General features: G+C 38.1%; 1 protein-coding gene across 17 annotated transcripts in view; it reads right to left on the bottom strand.

Moving 5' to 3' along the window:
* The window catches only part of Klhl15 (kelch-like family member 15), a 56,219-nt gene that overhangs the window by 13,809 nt on the left and 22,657 nt on the right, over window positions 1-19,753 (bottom strand). The window contains exon 1 of one of the 17 annotated variants that reach the window (XM_063280002.1): window positions 18,923-19,064. The exons of 15 other annotated variants lie outside the window; for them this stretch is intronic. Coding sequence is in view for 1 of the 2 variants with exons in the window: in XM_063280004.1 (XP_063136074.1) it covers window positions 19,082-19,093 (12 nt within the window). In the remaining variant the exon portion in view is untranslated. Of the gene's footprint in view, window positions 1-18,922; window positions 19,094-19,753 lie in introns of those variants that run through there. One more of the 17 variants, XM_063280004.1, reaches the window with a different exon arrangement.

The following is a 19,753-nucleotide window of genomic DNA, read 5'->3' as shown; positions in this document are numbered from 1 at the left end:
ATTTAAAAAAAAATAGCAAGAGATTGAACCTAATGATTCTTCTCAAAGAAACTGTAACTGTCTTTAACAAAAACTATCACTTGAGAGGCAGAGACAGGTAGATCTCTGAGTCTGAGTCCAGTCTAGTCTACAATCAAGTTTTAGGCCAGTCAGGGCTGTTATACAGCAAAACTCTGCCTTAAAAAAAACAAAACCAGCCCGGGGGCCCACAGCTCCCTGCTCCCAAACCCGGAGAGAGAGCTGAACACCCAGAACTGCGGGCAATCCTGAGACTGCAGGGCAGGACAGACTGCCACGTCTGCCCATCTTTGCCCACATCCCTGGCCCACAAGGAAAATGCACAGTGCCTCTGGACACAGGAATATAGGAACAGTCAGCTGCAGGAGCCTGCTGTCCAGATCTGGGCCTAGACATAAGTGAAGCAGTCAAACACCTTCCTGCACCCAAATCCTGTGGGGAGAACTAGACCCTCAGAAGTGAAGACATTCCTGAGAAACCAGAAAAGAATACTCTCTGCCCACATTCCTGACTCAAGAGGAAAATGCCTAGTGCCATCTGTGACCCCTGCCCACAGGGACCTGGGAGCACCAGGGGCAAGACGCTTCCAGCTGCTGCCCTCGACGAGAGCTAAAAGCCAACTGCCAGGACTACACACCTGAGAGCAGAACACTACGTTCGGATAACTGGCTCAAAGTAAACAGGAAAACAGGTCTACAGGAGTGCTGACACACAGGTCCACAGGAGGGTCAATCCACCATCAGAAACAGCAGAACAAGCTAACACCAGAGACAACCTGATGGCTAGAGGCAAGCACAGGAACCCAGGCAACAGAAACCAAGACTACCTTGCATCATCAGAGCCCAGTTCTCACACCAAAGCAAACACTGGATATCCAAACACACTGGAAAAGCAAGATTAAGATATAAAATCACATTTTATCTTGATGATGAAGGACTTTAAGAAGGTCATAAATAACTCTCTTAAAGAAATACAGGACAACACAAGTAAACAAGTAGAAGCACTTAAAGAGGAAACACAAAAATCCCTTAAAGAATGACAGGAAAACACAACCAAACAGGAGAAGGAAATGAACAAAACCAACCAGGAGTTAAAAATGGAAACATAAACAATAAAGAAAGCACAAAGGGAGGGACAACCCTGGAGATAGAAAACCTAGGGAAGAGATCAGGAGTCGTAGATGCAAGCATCACCAACAGAATACAAGAGATAGAAGAGAGAATATCAGGAGAAGATATCATAGAAATCATGGACACAACTGTCAAAGATAATGTAAAACGGAAAAAGCTACTATTGTCCCAAAACATACAGGAAATCCAGGACTCAATGAGAAGATCAAACCTAAGGATAATAGGTATAGAAGAGAGTGAAGACTCCCAGCTCAAAGGACCAATAATATCTTCAACAAAATCATACAAGAAAATTTCCCTAACCTAAAGAAAGAGATGCCCATAAACACACAAGAAGCCTACAAAACAAAAAATAGATTGTACCAGAAGAGAAATTCCTCCCGTCACAATAATAGTCAAAACACCAAATGCAAAAAAGAAAGAATATTAAAAACAGTAAGAGAAAAAGGTCTAGTAACATATAAAGGCAGACCTATCAGAATCACACCAGACTTCTCACCAGAGACTATAACAGCCAGAAAATCCTGGACAGATATCATACAGACCCTAAGAGAACACAAATGCCAGCCCAAGTTACTGTATCTAGCAAAACTCTCAATTAACATAGATGGAGAAACCAAGATATTCCATGACAAAACCAAATTTACACAATATCTTTCTACATATCTAGCCCTACAAAGGATAATAAATGGTAAAGCCCAACATAAGGAGGCAAGCTACACCCTAGAAAAAGCAAGAAACTAATCGTCTTGGAAACAAAGAGAAGACAAGCAGAAAAACATAATCTCACATCCAAATATGAATATAACAGGAAGCAACAATCACTATTCCTTAATATCTCTAAACATCAATGGACTCAACTCCCCCAATAAAAAGATATAGATTAACAAACTGGATATGTAATGAGGACCCTGCATTCTGCTCCCTACAGGAAACATACCTCAGAGACAAAGACAGACACTACCTCAGAGTGAAAGGCTAGAAAACAACTTTCCAACCAAATGGTCAGAAGAAGCAAGCTGGAGTAGCCATTCTAATATCAGATAAAATCAATTTTCAACTAAAAGTCATCAAAAAAGATAAGGAAGGACACTTCATATTCATCAAAGGAAAAATCCACCAAGAGGAACTCTCAATCCTAAATATCTATGCCCCAAATACAAGGGCACCTACTTATGTAAAAGAAACCTTACTAAAGCTCAAAACACACATTGCACCTCACACATAATACAAGTAGGAGATTTCAACACCCCACTCTCATCAATGGACAGATCATCAAAACAGAAATTAAACAGAGACATAGACAGACAAACAGAAGTCATGAACCAAATAGACTTAACAGATATTTATAGAACATTCTATCCTAAATCAAAAGGATATAATTTCTTCTCACCACCTCATGGTACTTTCTCCAAAACTGACCATATAATTTGGTCATAAAACAGGCCTCAACAGATATAGAAAGATAGAAATAATCCGATGCATCCTATCAGATCACCACGGACTAAAGCTGGTCTTCAACAACAATAAGAGAAGAACGCCCACATATACATGGAAGTTGAACAATGCTCTACTCAATGATAACCTGGTCAAGGAAGAAATAAAGAAAGAAATTAAAGACTTCTTAGAATTTAATGAAAATGAAGGTACAACATACCCAAACTTATGGGACACAATGAAAGCTGTGCTAAGAGGAAAACTCATAGCTCTGAGTGCCTGCAGAAAGAAACAGGAGAGAGCATATGTCAGCAGCTTGACAGCACATCTCAAAGCTCTAGAACAAAAAGAAGCAAATACACCCAGGAGGACTAGAAGGCAGGAAATGATCAAACTCAGGGCTGAAATCAACCAAGTAGAAACAAAAAGGACTATACAGAGAATCAACAAAAGCAGAAGCTGTTTCTTTGAGAAAAATCAACAAGATATATATAATCTTGGCCAGATTAACCAGAGGATACACAGACTTCCAAATTAACAAAATCAGAAATGAAATGGAAGACATAACAACAGAAACTGAGGAGTGGGTGGATGGGTGGGGGAGCACCCTCATAGAAGGGAAAGCGGGGATGGGATAGGGGGTTTAAGAATAGAAAACCGGAAGTCTTGGGAGATTGCTCAGTGGTTAAGAGCACTGACTGCTGTTGCAGAGGTCATGAGTTCAAATCCCAGCAACCACATGGTAGCTCACAACCATTTGTAATGAGATCTGATGCCCTCTTTATTCCTGTTCCCCCAGTTAAAAAAAATGGAAAACAAGAAAGGGGGAATAACAATCGAAATGTAAATAAAATATATCTAAGAGGAAAGAAAAAACAACAGAAACAGAGAAAATAAAAAAACTCATCAGATCTACTACTACAAAAGCCTATACTCAACAAAACTGGAAAATCTGGAGGAAATGGACAATTTTCTAGACAGATATCAGGTACCAAAGTTAAATCAGGACCACAGAAACCATCTAAACAGTCCCATAACTCCTAAAGAAACAGAAGGAGTCATTAAAGTCTCCCAACCAAAAACACCCCAGGACCAGACGGGTTTAGTGCAGAATTCTATCAAACCTTCATAGAAGACCTAATAGCAATTCTGACCAAACAATTCCACAAAATTGAAACAGATGGAGCACTACCAAATTCCTTCTATGAAGCCACAATTACTCTTATACCTAAACCACACAAAGACCCAACAAAGAAAGAGAACTTCACACCAATTTCCCTTATACATACCAATACAAAATTACTCAAAAAAAAATCCTCAGAAACTGAATCTAAGAACACATCAAAACTACCATCATGATCAAGTAGGCTTCATGGAGGGATGGTTTAATATACAGAAATACATCAAGGTAATCCATATATAAACAAACTCAAAGAAAAAAAAACACATTGTCATTTCATTAGATGCTGAGAAAGCATTTGAAAAAATTCAACACCCCTTCATGATAAAAGTCCTGGAACGAATAGGAATTCAAGGCCCATATCCAAACACAGTAAAAGCCATATACAGCAAACCAGTAGCTAACATTAAACTAAATGGAGAGAAACTTGAAGCAATCCCACTAAAATCAGGGACTAGACAAGGCTGCCTACTCTCTCCCTACTTATTCAATATAGTTCTTGAAGTTCTAGCCAGAGCAATCAGACAACAAAAGGAGGTCAAGGTGATACAGATCGGAAAAGAAGAAGTCAAAATATCACTTTTTGGAGATGATATGATAGTATATTTAAGTGATCCCAAAAGTTCCACCAGAGAACTACTAAAGCTGATAAACAACTTCAGCAAAGTGGCTGGGTATAAAATTAACTCAAATAAATCAGTTGCCTTCCTCTACACAAAAGAGAAACAAGCCGAGAAAGAAATTAGGGAAACGACACCCTTCATAATAGACCCAAATAATATAAAGTACCTCGGTGTGACTTTAACCAAGCAAGTAAAAGATCTGTACAATAAGAACTTCAAGACTCTGAAGAAAGAAATTGAAGAAGACCTCAGAAGATGGAAAGATCTCCCATGCTCATGGATTGGCAGGATTAATATAGTAAAAATGGCCATTTTACCAAAAGCGATCTACAGATTCAATGCAATCCCCATCAAAATACCAATCCAATTCTTCAGAGACAATGAAAGCCAGAAGATCCTGGACAGATGTCATACAGACCCTAAGAGAACACAAATGCCAGCCCAGGTTACTGTATCCTGTAAAACTCTCAATTAACATAGATGGAGAAACCAAGATATTCCATGACAAAACCAAATTTATACAATATCTTTCTATAAATCAAGCCCTACAAAGGATAATAGATGGAAAACTCAAATATAGGGAAAGAAACTACACCATACAGAAAGCAAGAATATAGTTTCCTTGCAACAAAACCAAAAGAGAGACAAAGAAACATAAATCCACCTCTAACAACGAAAATAACAGGAAGCAACAATCACTATTCCTTAATATCTCTCAACATCAACGGTCTCAATTCCCAAATAAAAAGAAACAGACTAACAGAATGAATACATAAAGAGGACTCATCATTTTGCTGCATGCAGGAAACATACTTCAGAGACAAAGACAGACACTACCTCAGAGTAAATGGCTGGAAAAGAAATTTCCAAACAAATGGCCCGAACAAACAAGCCGGAATTGCCATTCTAATATCAAATAAAATTCACTTTCAACCAAAAGTCATTGAAGAAGATAAGGAAGGACACTTCATATTCATCAAAGGAAAAATCCACCAAGATGAACTCTCAATCCTAAATATCTATGCTTCAAATACAAGGGCACCTACATACATAAAAGAATCCTTACTAAAGCTCAAAGCACACATTGTACCTCACACAATAATAGTAGGAGATTTCAACACCCCACTCTCATCAATGGACAGATCATCGAAACAGAAATTAAACAGAGACAGAGAAACTAACAGACGTTATGAATGAAATGGATTTAACAGATATTTATAGAACATTCTATCCTAAAGCAAAAGGATATACCTTCTTCTCAGCTCCTCATGGTACTTTCTCCAAAATTGACCATATAGTTGGTCAAAAAACGGGCCTCAACAGGTACAGAAAGATAGAAATAACCCCATGCGTGCTATCGGACCACCACGGCCTAAAGCTGGTCTTCAATAACAATAAGGGAAGAATGCCCACATATACGTGGAAATTGAACAATGCTCTACTCAACGATAACTTGGTCAAGGAAGAAATAAAGAAAGAAATTAAAGACTTCTTAGAATTTAATGAAAATGAAGGTACAACATTCCCAAACTTATGGGACACAATGAAAGCTGTGCTAAGAGGAAAACTCATAGCTCTGAGTGCCTGCAGAAAGAAACAGGAAAGAGCATATGTCAGCAGCTTGACAGCACACCTAAAAGCTCTAGAACAAAAAGAAATAAATAAACCCAATAGGACTACAAGGCAGGAAATAATCAAACTCAGGGCTAAAATCAAACAAATAGAAATGAAAAGGAAAGAATCAACAAAACCAGGAGCTGGTTCTTTGAGAAAATCAACAACATAGATAAACCCTTAGCCAGACTAACCAGAGGGCAAAGAGAGCATATCCAAATTGACAAAATCAGAAATGAAAAGGGAGACATAACTACAGAATCTGAAGAAATTAAAAAATTCATCAGATCCTACTACAAAAACCTATATTCACCAAAACTGGAAAATCTGGAGGAAATGGATCATTTTCTAGACAGGTATCAGGTACCAAAGTTAAATCAGGAACAAATAAACCATCTAAACAACCCCATAACTCCTAGATAAATAAAAGAAGCAGTTATTAAAAGTTTCTAAACCAAAGAGAGCCCAGATCCAGATGGGTTCAGTGCAGAATTCTATCAGATCTTCATAGAAGACCTCATATCAATACTGTCCAAACTATTCCACAAGATTGAAACAGACGGAGCACTACCAAATTCCTTCTATGAAGCCACAATTACTCTTATACCAAAACCACACAAAGACCCAACAAAGAAAGAGAACTTCAGATCAATTTCCCTTATGAATATCGACACAAAAATACTCAATAAAATTCTGACAAACCGAATCCAAGAGCACATCAAAACAATCATCCACCATGATCAAGTAGGCTTCATCCCAGGCATGCAGGGATGGTTTAATATACGGAAAACCATCAACGTGATCCATTATATAAACAAACTGAAAGAACAAAACCACATGATCATTTCATTAGATGCTGAGAAAGCATTTGACAAAATTCAACACCCCTTCATGACAAAAGTCCTGGAAAGAATAGGAATTCAAGGCCCATATCTAAATACAATAAAAAGCAATATACAGCCACCAGTAGCTAACATAAAACTAAATGGAGAGAAACTTTAAGCAATCCCACTAAAATCATGAACTAGACAAGGCTGCCCACTCTCTCCCTACTTATTCAATATAGTACTGGAAGTCCTAGCCAGAGCAGTCAGACAGCGAAAGGAAGTCAAAGGGGTACAAATTGGAAGGGAGGAAATCAAAATATCTCTATTTACAGATGATACGACAGTGTACTTAAGTGACCCCAAAAGTTCCACCAGAGAACTACTTAACCTGATAAACAACTTCAGCAAAGTTTCAGGGTATAAAATTAACTCAAACAAATCAGTAGCCTTTGTCTACTCAAAGGATAAACAGGATGAGAAAGAAATTAGGGAAATGACACCCTTCACAATATTCCCAAATAATATAAAGTATCTTGGTGTGACTTTAACCAAGCAAGTGAAAGATCTGTATGATAAGAACTTCAAGTCTCTGAAGAAAGAAATTGAAGAAGATCTCAGAAGATGGAAAGATCTCTCATGCTCATGGATTGGCAGGATTAATATAGTAAAAATGGCCATTTTGCCAAAACAATCTACAGATTCAGTGCAATCCCCATCAAAATACCAATCCAATTCTTCAAAGTGTTAGAACAATTTGCAAATTCATGTGGAATAAAAAAAAAACCAGGATAGCGAAAACTATACTCAACAAGAAAACGACTTCAGGGGGAATCACTATCCCTGAACTCAAGCAATATTACAGAGCAATAGTGATAAAAACTGCATGGTATTGGTACAGAGACAGACAGACCAGTGGAATAGAATTGAAGACCCAGAAATGAACCCACACACCTATGGTCACTTGATTTTTCACAATGGAGCTAAAACCATTCAATGGAAAAAAGATAGCATTTTCAACAAATGGTGCTGGTTCAACTGGAGGTCAGCATGTAGAAGAATGCAGATTGATACACACTTATCACCCTATACAAAGCTTAAGTCCAAGTGGATCAAGGACCTCCACATCAAACCAGATACACTCAAACTAATAGAAGAAAAAGTGGGGAAGAGCCTCGAACACATAGTCACTGGAGAAAATTTCCTCAATAAAACATCAATGGCCCATGCTCTATGACCAAGAATGGACAAATGGGACCTCATAAAACTACAAAGCTTCTGTAAGGCAAGACACTGTCATTAGGACAAAATGGTAACCAACAGACTGGGAAAAGATCGTTACCAAGCCTACATCTGATAGAGGGCTAATATCCAAAATATACAAAGAATTCAAGAAATTAGACTCCAGAGAATCAACTAGCCCTATTAAAAATGGAGTACAGAGCTAAACAAAACATTCTTAGCTGAGGATTATTGAATGGCCAAAAAGCACCTAAAGAAATGTTCAACATCCTTAATCATTAGGGAAATGCAATCAAAACAACCCTGAGATTCTACCTCACACCAGTCAAAATGGCTAAGATCAAAAACTCAGGTGACAGCAAATGCTGGGGAGGATGTGGAGAAAGAGGAACACTCCTCCATTGTTGGTGGGATTGCAGACTGGTACAATCACTCTGAAAATCAGTCTGTAGGTTCCTTAGAAAATTAGACATTCCACTACCTGAGGACCTAGCTATACCTCTCCTGGGCATATACCCAAAAGATGCTCCAACATATAACAAAGACACATGCTCCACTATGTTCATAGTAGCCAGAAGCTGGGAAGAAGCCATATGTCCTTCAAGAGAGGAATGGATACAGAAAATGTGGTACATCTACACAATAGAGTACTACTCTGCCATTAAAAACAATCACTACATGAAATTCTTAGGCAAATGGATGGAAATAGAAAATTCCATTCTGAGTGAGGTAAACCAGTCACAGAAAAACACACATGGTATGCGCTCACTGATAAGTGAATATTGGGCAAAAAGTTTGTATTACCCAAGATACAATTCACAGATCACATGAAGCTCAAGAAGAAGGATGACCAAAGTGTGGTCCTTCTTAGAAGGGGAACAAAAATATTCATAGGAGGAGATATGGAGACAAAGTTTAGAGCATAGCCTGCCCTACCTGGGGATCCAGCCCATATACATACAGCCACCAAACCCAGACAATACTGCTGATGCCAAGAAGTGCAAGCTGACAGCTGTCTCCTGAGAGGCTCTGCCAGAGCATGAGAAATACAAAGGCAGATGCTGGCAGCCAACTGAGAATGGGGACCACTGAAGGAGTTAAAGTAAGGATTGAAGGAGCTGAAGGGGCTTGCAACCCTATAAGGACAACAATGCCAACAAACCAGAGTTCCCAGGGAATAAACCACCATCTTAAGAGTACACATGGAGGGGTTGGGGATTTAGCTCAGTGGTAGAGCGCTTACTTAGCAAGCGCAAGGCCCTGGGTTCGGTCCCCAGCTCCGAAAAAAAGAAGAAAAAAAAAGAGTACACATGGAGACACCCATGGCTCCAGCTGCATATATAGCAGAGGATGGCTTTGTTGGGCACCAATGGGAGAAGCCCTTGGTCCTGCCAAGGCTTGATGCCCCAGTGTAGGAGAATGTCAAGGAAGGGATTTAGGAAGGGTGGAGGATGGGTGGGGCAACACTGTCATAGAGGCAGGAGAGGGGATAGGGGTTTATGGACAGGAAACCAGGAAAGAGGTTAAAGTAAAGACAAAGTGAAATCTATCCCCCATGAACTACTTAATGTATTAATAACAACAATGAGGAAAAGCCTCAGGTCATGTATGCCTTTAATCCCAGCACTTGGAAGATATAGATGGATCTCTCTGAGTTGTAGATATACATAGCAAGTTCCAGGCTAGCCAGAGACCCTATCTCAAAGAAAAAATTTAGCAGAATGAACTATAGTATATACCATCATTTTTAATTCTGTATGACATCAAATGAATCTGAAATGTACTGACAGATGCTCAAAATGTTAAATGAGGGAAAGCAATGAACACTACAAATATCCTCAAACAATAAAAATCAGCTATTTTACAGTTGAAAGCATATATGGGGGGTGGAGTTCTGCATATGTGTTGCTCAACTACCAGTGAGCTCCTGGGGTCTTCCTCATTATGGGTTAAAATTAGGGTCAAAATATGCAATTTTTACAAGGATCAGGGCCTTCTTTTGTAAGAATCAGTAAAAAGGTATCTATTTCTCTCAAACCAGGACAACTGGACCTCTGCAGTCAATAAGCCCTCTGCTATTGGAGGCAGCTCCGTTATGGTTACCAGCAGGAACAATAGATAGGGATTCCAGTGTCTCAGAAGACAAGGCTAGATGACCTGACATCCCCTTCCACATTCTAACCCTGGCTCTTAGCGATCTCAGCAAACTGGCCTAGCTTACCTGCTTTGGGAATCATTTTTCCAGTCTTGTACTTTATACCCAATCTTCTAGTTTCTTTGTCCTCTTCCCCATTCATTCTATTGTGCTCCTTTGAAACCTGGGTTCCAAAGAACTTAAGAGATTCACTTCACTTCTATGTTTAAGTCCAATCAAACTGTTCTACCTCTAAGCCTCCAATAACAGAATTCATGCATTTTTGAAATAGCTAATTCAAAGATCTTCCAAAGAAATTTAGTTCCTATTTATTTCAGCCAAAGCAAGTTCTAGATCTGCTTTGCTCTTTTCACAAATCTACATAAGGCTGTGTGTTTTTAAAACTACTCAGTATCAATGAACACAGCCAACTCCTTCTTTCACTGTGGAGGTAAAAGTAATAAGTCTACTAAATCTTGGCCTAAGTAATTTTATATGCACACACATGCACTATACTTTAAAATGAAAAAACTTAGGGATGAAATCTTTGAAAGAAACCTTAAGAAAGAAATCTTTGAAAGTGTATTCATGATGAGATATCCAAAACAAACAAATGTGATTCATCTTTTCATAAAGGCACTTCTCTCATCATTCATTCCTCATGTAATAGCTTAGCCATCTGTATATCAGGTGCTCTCAAAAGACAAATATAAGTGTCACATCTTTCATGTTTTAAAATACTTTCCTTCTCCATTCATAAAAAAGCTGTCTTGTTTTAATACTTGGAAAGATTATCAGTTTCTTATTTTCATAAACTAAAATTTTTATTATATAGGTGGCATTTGGTTTTAAAATAAAATCCGTTTCTCCCTCTCTTCTTCCCCCCCCCCCCGCCCCCCGCCTCTCTCCACGTGTTCCTGGCCTTTTCTCTTTCTCCCTCTCTCTATGTCCTTCTCTGCCTCTACTCCCTTCTCTACTCCCCTTCCCATGCCCTAAATAAACTCTAGTCTACACTAAAAAAAAAAAAAAATTAAAATAAAATCCATGGACATACATATAACCTCTTAAAAACAGTGGTCTGGTTGGGGATTTAGCTCAGTGGTAGAGCGCTTGCCTAGGAAGCGCAAGGCCCTGGGTTCGATCCCCAGCTCCGAAAAAAAAAAAAAGAACCAAAAAAAAAAAACAACAGTGGTCTGAATCTTTAGTTGGCCATTTCTTCCTTTTACACTTTTCAATTTAGTATAATTGTGTGTGTGTGTGTGTGTGTGTGTCTGTGTGTGTGTGTGTGTGTGTGTGTGTGTGTGTGTGTGTGTGTATCCCCACAGTTAAGAAAGGACGAAATATGACAAAGGATTAATTCTGATTGTGGTTCCTTAAAGATGTTGAAACAGCTAGTCATTAGAACAGAGTAAAAATGATTTCTTCTCAAAATATTATATGATCTATTTATTAAATAAGCAAATTTAATAGAACTTGTTTTTCTTACCTATAATTTTGAGAAGTGAAATGAACCTGCAATGTACTAGGCATTTCCCTATTATTAAAGGGAATATAATTAATTACTAGTTCTAATTAAAAAATGTGTGATTTCAAGTATCTACCAAAACTGGCTACAGTCTAAATCTTAAGTTCTTAAGCAATAAATTTAAGATACTGTCAGCTATTTCATGTTTTCAATAGTCCTGGTGATCAAACTCAAGGCCACACATATGCTAGGCAAGTTCTCTTCTACTAAGCTATGAAATAATTTTTAATGCCTAATATATTTCCGCCAAACCAAAGAAAATGTTCTGTATTAATATTTCTTTTCTTTTTTTTTTCAGAGCTGGGAACCGAACCCAGGGCCTTGTGCTTGCTAGGCAAGCGCTCTACCACTGAGCTAAATCCCCAACCCCTGTATTAATATTTCAATGTGTGACTCTGAGCCACACTCCTTTAGATGCTTTTTTCCTTAAAGGAAACATTAGCTGTATGAACAGATACTTCTGACCCTTTTTACATCAAAAAAATGCTAACCTAAGTCTCAGAATGATGGGTGTAAAAAGTATCATGTGCAACCTTATATATTGGTTGTAAATTTCATCCTCACTTCTCTACCATGAGCCAATCTTTTAAAGTGAAAATCTAAAAATAAAGCACTACCATGGGGCTAATGCTAAAACAGATCTTATCTTTTAGAAACCACAACGGCTATTCCACTTAATTTTGGGGTTTTGGTGGTGGTAGTGATTCGCTAGTTCTACGAGATAGGGTCATACTATATAACCTTGGCTGGCCTGGAACTATGTAGCTTAGTCTGATCTTGAACTTGTAAGAAATCTTACCTCAGCTTCCCAGGTGCTAGGAAGTGGCACCATAGATAGCTAGTTCATTTGATTAAAATTTTGATTTTTAGTAAAATTTGGGGTAGTCTTTATGTGTTATACTGGAAAGCTACCATGTCAGAGTCTTTATGAAATGTTCAATGATAAAGAACTAGCCTGGCATTCATAAGGCCTCAAAACATTTTCGCTCTCGGAAGCGGAAAATATTCAGGATTAGAACTAAAACCTATACTTATGTGAAATGAAAGACTAGATGCACCCAACCACAGTGGTGCATGCCTTTAAGGGAGGCAGAGGCAGGTGGATATCTGTGAGTTCAGGTCCAACCTGGTCTACAGAACAAGGACTACCAAAGCTACACCTGTCTCAAAAAAAGCTAAAAGTAAAGTGCCTTTTATTAAAACCGTTGTCCTAAAAAAAGACTACAATGATGGAATAATAAATTCCAATTAGATGTGGAACCTTTCAAGTAGCAGGACTGCGATTGCTCAGCTCTTGGAATCAAAGAGAGGGGTTGGTTCCAGGACTTTATTCTGATGCTCCCATCTCTTAAAATAGTAGAGTTGAGGCTTAGTGGGCACTCATGATCCAGCATGCTTTAAACCATCTCTGGATTGCTTTAACTTCTTTACAACTTCAGTATGACAGAACACTGTCAAAAACAGTGCACAAAGGTAGGAAATTATTTAAAAGCAGTTCTTAATATTTGAGTAGCTACCAGATTAAAGATTAAATGACCTGAAAGTTAAAAATAGAAATAAAGTTAATAAGTTTTTTAAGGCTGTTTTCTTTCTCCTTTTTAAAAAAGATTTATTTATTATGTACACAGTGTTCTGCCTGCATATATGCCTGCCTGCCAGAAGAGGGCACCAGATCTCATTACAGATGGGTGTGAGCCACCGCGTAAATGGTTGCTGGGAATTGAACTTAGGACCTCTGGAAGAGCAGCCAGTGCTCTTAATCACTGAGCCATCTCTCCAGCCCAAGTTAACAGTTTTTACTGAAATTGTACTAATATTTAAATAGCACAAATAAGTTCTAGAGCTCTTAACTTATAAGAGATATTTTCCTACTTACAGAAATATTCTCTACTAAATAAATATTTTATTTATAAATATAGTAAAGCAAAAAAGCCAAATAAAAGGTTTAATCAGAAAACAACTTCTCAATGAGTCATGAAGTCGTGCTGACTTAGGGAAATGTTTCATTTTTTGTAACAGTTTAAAAATTAATACTTCAAACCAGGTACTGGTGGCACATACCTTTAATCCCAGAATTCCAGTGGCAGAGGCAGGTGGATCTCTTGAGCTGGAGACCAGTTTGGTCTACAGAGGGAGTTCTAAGACAAAACTCAATACAAAAAAAATAAGTAAGACTTCAAGGCCTAAAATATAAACATTCCCCTTACTCCTAATCTTTTCTCCAGTCATTTTGACATTTGACCTGTTTTTTTAAATTCTCAGAGTAATGGAGATGAACCCAGAGGTGCCTCCACAATAACGTGCTCTCTACACGTCCAGTCCCCTTTAATCCTTTCATTTTTCTATCATCTCTTCCAATTTATTAAAAAGGGTTACTTCTCTTACACATCAGCAAAGAGGTCCTTATTCTCTGTATTTTGTTTCATCTTTCTTATTGAAAAAGGAAACAAGGGCTGGAGAGATGGCTCAGTGGTTAAGAGCACTGACTGTTCTTCTGGAGGTCCTGAGTTCAATTCCCATCAACTACATGGTGGCTCACAACCATCTGTAATGGGATCTGATGCCCTCTTCTGGTGTATCTGAAGACAGCTACAGTGTACTCGTTTAAATAAAATAAATCTATTTTAAAAGGGGGGGGTAGGGAGACACTGAAATGTTTTTTTTGTTGTTGTTGTTGTTGAAAACAGTGTCTCATGTTGCCTTGACTGACCTAGCACTCACTGAGATCTGCCTGCCTCTACCTCTGCCTCTGCCTCTAGAGTGCTACAATTAAAGGTATGTACCCCATGCCTGGCCCAAGCATCAACTTTCAAACTCAGTTTTCAAAAGATTCCTGTCTACTTACTACACCTGCTAACACACTGCTTTTCTCAAGGCTCTAACAGCAGTCAACATCTAGGCTTCTGACATTCTTGAAGAAACTGTGAGTCCAACTGAAACCAAGTTAGAGGTAGAGAAAAAGCACTGTATAAACAGCAGACTTTAAAGCCTAAAAAGCAGGGCTGGAGAGATGGCTCAGAGGTTAAGAGCACTGTCTGTTCTTCCAGAGGTCCTGAGTTCAATTCCCAGCAACCACATGGTGGCTCACAACCACCTATGATCTGGTGCCCTCTTCTGGCCTGTAGTTGCATACATGTAGGCAGAAAGCTGTATGATGTGTACATAATAAATAAGTTTTAAAAAAAGAAAAAGAAAAGCCTAAAAAGCACTATGGGTTATTTTTTTCAAACTGCATATGGGTTAATTCCAAGCATCTAAGACTATGGGGGCCTGGGAGTAAGGATGAACATAAAGGAGACTGATGTAAGTGAGAAAACTCACTTAACATTGGCCTAGTTCCCAAAAGAAAATCCACCCATTTTTGGCTTTACTCAAAGGTCTAAATGAGCTAACTGTTCATTTAAGCAATTTCAAGTTCTAGCTCCATAAATGCTATTTAATATCTGAAGATGATTTTAAACTTTTTCAAGCACAACTCAAGCTTATCAGAAATTCTAGTCAAATGTCCAATTTTTTCCTTTAAAAATATTTTTACAGGATTGTAGAAATGGCTCCATAGGTAAGAGCACTTGATATGAAAGCACAAGAGTCTGAATTCAAATCCCCCAGCACCCATGTAAAAGCTCAATATGGCCAGCATTGGGGGTCGGAGAAAAGCTGGTTCCAGGAGCTCAGTGGTCATGGCAAGCTTTAAGTTTAGCAAGAGAGTCTGTCTCAAAACCTAAGGTGGAAAGTGATAGAAGACTTCTGACATCCTCCCTCTTGCCTCTATGTGCTGTACAAAGACATCCTACATAATATACAAGCACATAATACACATGTGCACATACTATATATATATATATGTATACATATATATATATATATATATATACACATACACACACACATAGATTATTGTCAATACAATGCAGTTTCTTATGTATTTCTAAAATTGTGGTGGTTACAGGGAAATTTCTACTTATTCTAGCTCTAATTGAAGTCATTAGATACATACATGAAGGGAATCCAGAGAGCAAGAATAACATCTTTACTTTATTACATGGGCTGTATTTCAGTTAGTGAAAATATCATACCCTAAGCATGAGATCAAGAACAGTGTTAACAGTCCACTGTGAATGCTGTGTAGATCACCTACACTGATGGAGAAACTGTGGAGGATTAGTGTTTAGTGGAAAACACTGACAGCTACTACATTCAAAGGTATACTTCAGATACTCAAACTCATCCTTGAATTCTACCAGTTTCTAGGTAATTTCAGGATGCTGTTTAGCCTTGTTTTAAAATGTTGCTTTGATTTTTGAGTGTGTATGCTTACATGCATGTGGAGACCAGAGATCAACTTTGAATGCCATTCTTATGGCATTGTCTACCTGTTTTTGAGACAGCATTTCTCACTGGCCTAAAATTGGCAAATTAGGCTAGGCTGGCTGGCCAGCAAGTACCCAGGGTTCTGCCTCCTATGTATTCAGATTATAAATATGTAACATCAAAGCAGGCTTTTTTATTTCTCCCCTCCCCCCATGGTTCTGGGAATCAAACTTGGGTCCTTATGCTTGCATAGCATATTACCAATTGAGCCATTTTCCCAGACACCAAAATAGAAGTTTATTATTGTTGTTTGGCTTAGGTTTGTTGTTTGTTTGTTTGTTTGTTTGTTGAGATAGGGTCTCACTATGTAGCTCTGGCTGTCCTGAAACTATGTAGACCAAGCTGGCCTTAAAATCATATAGATCTGCCTGACTCTGCCTCTAAGTACTGGTCTTAAAGGGGTACCCACCATATCTGGCTCAAATTGTAGCTTTTAATTCTACATAAGCATTATGACACAGGCCTGTAATTTCATCATTCAGAAAGCCCAGACAGGAGGATTGCCACAAGTTAATCCATCCTGGGCTAGAATGAGATCCTGTCTTAAAACATCAAAGTGTTAGAGAGCTTTTCTGAAGCATTATTTGCACTAATTCTCGAATTAATTTTCAGTAATAACGATATAGTTTAAACTATCAAAATTGCCAGAGTAGTAAACACTCTATCACATGTATGTGTGGGTGTGCGTGCCATTGTATGTAGGTAAAGGCCAGAGGACAACACTCTCTTTCTACCATGTAAGGCCCAGGGATTGAACTCAAGTCATCAGGCTTGGCAGCAAGTACCTTTACCCACTGAACCATCTTGCCAAATTAGTAGTTTTAAACTTTTATAAAAATAAAGATTTATTAAGTCTAAATATATTACCAGTGATAGAAAAGTATTATTCTAAGTTTATATATACAACAAATATACATTATGGCCTTTTATCCTTAAAATAGTAGCTGTGCACTTTAAAAACTATAGGGACTCACCATACAGCCCAGTGGTAGAGAGATGTGCTAGCACACAAAAATTTTTTTGAATTTTATATAAATCCAATTTTAGGGTAAAACAGTGAATTATGCTTAACCAACAAGAAAAAAAAGCACACTACAGAGTCTGAATATCATGAGGTAGTTCATAAAACAAAGTACTTAAAATAAGCATGATGGGTTTACTTCAAGCAGAATACATCTAAACAGTCTGCTTCCTTAATAAACAGCCACTCAAATTAACTCTAAAACTCTAAATAAAAAGCTGGACTAGCCTGGTTTTCTATCTTCATAGAATGTAATAATTTTGAAGTTAATTTCTATTAATATGGTATTAAGAGGGCCAACAGCATGCTGAGCTTTACCTTATGAACATGTATAACTTTTAAGGACATTCCAGGTTCAAAAATGTTAAAATAAGGACTTGCATTTGCCTAGCATGTGGAAGGCCCTGGCTCACTCCCAGCACCACCAAAATAAAAAATGTTAACATGGCACTAGACTATTTTTTCATTATTTTCTGGTTTTTTGAAACAAGATCCTACACTGTAGCTCAGGATGGCCTCAAACTCAAGGCAATCCTCCTGCCTTAGCCTTCCAAGTACTAGACTCACAGGAATGAGCCACCTATGTCACTATGTTTTTAAAAAAAGTAACAAATGTGTTTCTAATCAATAATTTAACAATTTTATTACCAATAAGGTCTTTTGTATGAAGTGTTATTTTGCCAAAATGCATTTACTTAATAATTTATTCTATCTATTTATGTATGTGTGAGCATGTGCATGCCATGGCATTTGCAAAGGTCAGAAAACAACTTTAAGAAGTCAGTTCTCGGGGTTGGGGATTTAGCTCAGTGGTAGAGCGCTTGCGCTAGGAAGCGCAAGGCCCTGGGTTCGGTCCCCAGCTCCGAAAAATAGAAAAGAAAAAAAAAAAAAAAGAAGTCAGTTCTCTCCTTCCACCATCTAGGTCCCCGGGATGGAACCCAGGTTGTCAACCATCTGATAAGCCCAATATTGTTTCTTGTTTGTTTTTTTAAAGCAGGGCATGGTGGCACATGTCCTTGCCATCCAGAAGTAGAGGCAGGCAGATATCTAAGTTCTATGCCAGCCTGGTCTACAGAGCAAGTTCCAGGACAGACAGGGCTATACAGAGAAACCCTGTCTTGAAAAAATAAGAAAGAAAAAAGAAAAAGAAAACAACCAAAAGCCAGCCAAGTACAGTGGGTCACAATTGTAATGGTAACCCTTAGGAAGCTCAGGTGGGAGGACAGACTCAAGTTCCAGCCTAGCCTAGGCTATAAGGTGATTTCCAGCCAAGCCTGGGCTGCCAAATGAGACTCCGCCAAAAAACAAAGTTAAGGGGTTGGGGATTTAGCTCAGTGGTAGAGCGCTTGCCTAGCAAACACAAGGCCCTGGGTTCGGTCCTCAGCTCAAAACAAAACACAAAAAACAAAAAACAAAGTTAAAACAGAGCATAGTTTAAATGCTTTAAATCTTTACTGAAATTCATTGTGATAAGAGGCCTTATCTTTGCTAATGGATGCAAAGGCCATCAAAGCTAATAAAAAATATACGCCAAAGATATATGCTTAAATTAAAACTGAAATTACAATTTAGTTTCAAAACTAAGGATCTGATACAGACAAAAACAAGTATAATCATAATCTAAACAACTATATTTTAAAAAGACAAGCTCTAACTTGGAATGTAGCTCAGTAGTGGAGTGCCACTTATAATACATGAAGACCTGGGTCCAACCCCGACCCAGCATCATAAAAATTTAAATTAAAAAAAAAGATTGTGAAATTCTTAATTTAATTATATAGTTAAAAAAGGATGCTTTCATACCTTATATTCTTTCAGGATTATGAATTTCTTACTTTTTGTTGTTGTTGTTGTTCATGCTAGCACTTTAGGATTTCAAAATTCTATTAATAACTTCTAAATGACCCAAGGTGAATCAGCATGCATTATCCACCTCCAGGGACTCTCATTAGTCTAGCAGCTTTAAGAAAGATCCTGAAATGAGAAGTAAGCAGACCTGGATTCCAGTCTGGACAGTGCCACTTGATCTGGAATAATATTCCTAACCTTTCTGAACCTGATTTCTTCCCTATAAAATGGAGATAATATTTGGACTCTATCTATAAGGAAAGCATTTATTTAGTGCACAACTTGGTACAACACACGTATGTATATGCCCACGCAAAATACCATGTATGTTTGTCTATGTGTCTATATGTTATACAGTGCTCCAGAAACAGTACAAAGGCCTTTGAGGAACTCAGGGAATCTGGAAGCCACAGCACAGATTGAAGCAGTATGTTGAGCTGAGAAAAATTCAGAAGAGATTACAGAAAATAATGCAGTAGAATAAACCTAGTGATTTTAACACAGCTAGAGGGCATCATTCAAATTCCTGAGACAGATTGGATGGGGTGGAGCTCTTCTTCCCTGAGAAACAGAATGAATACCTCTTTCCCTTCTAAGATGCCATCACCCAGATCTGAAAGCTACTGTCCCTGGAACAGGCTCCTCCCCAAAGCTTTGTATAGGTGCTTACATTCCAGAAGACAGAAAAAGGATCCTGAAAAAAACATGCTCTATTCATTAACTACTCCATAAAATCTTTAGGTCTGGGAGTTCTTTAACACTTACTATATATAGCCACAACCAAAA

This window comes from Rattus norvegicus, chromosome X (genome assembly GCF_036323735.1).
Source record: "Rattus norvegicus strain BN/NHsdMcwi chromosome X, GRCr8, whole genome shotgun sequence".
Lineage (NCBI taxonomy): Eukaryota > Metazoa > Chordata > Mammalia > Rodentia > Muridae > Rattus > Rattus norvegicus.
This window is presented reverse-complemented; position numbering and strand designations above follow the sequence as displayed.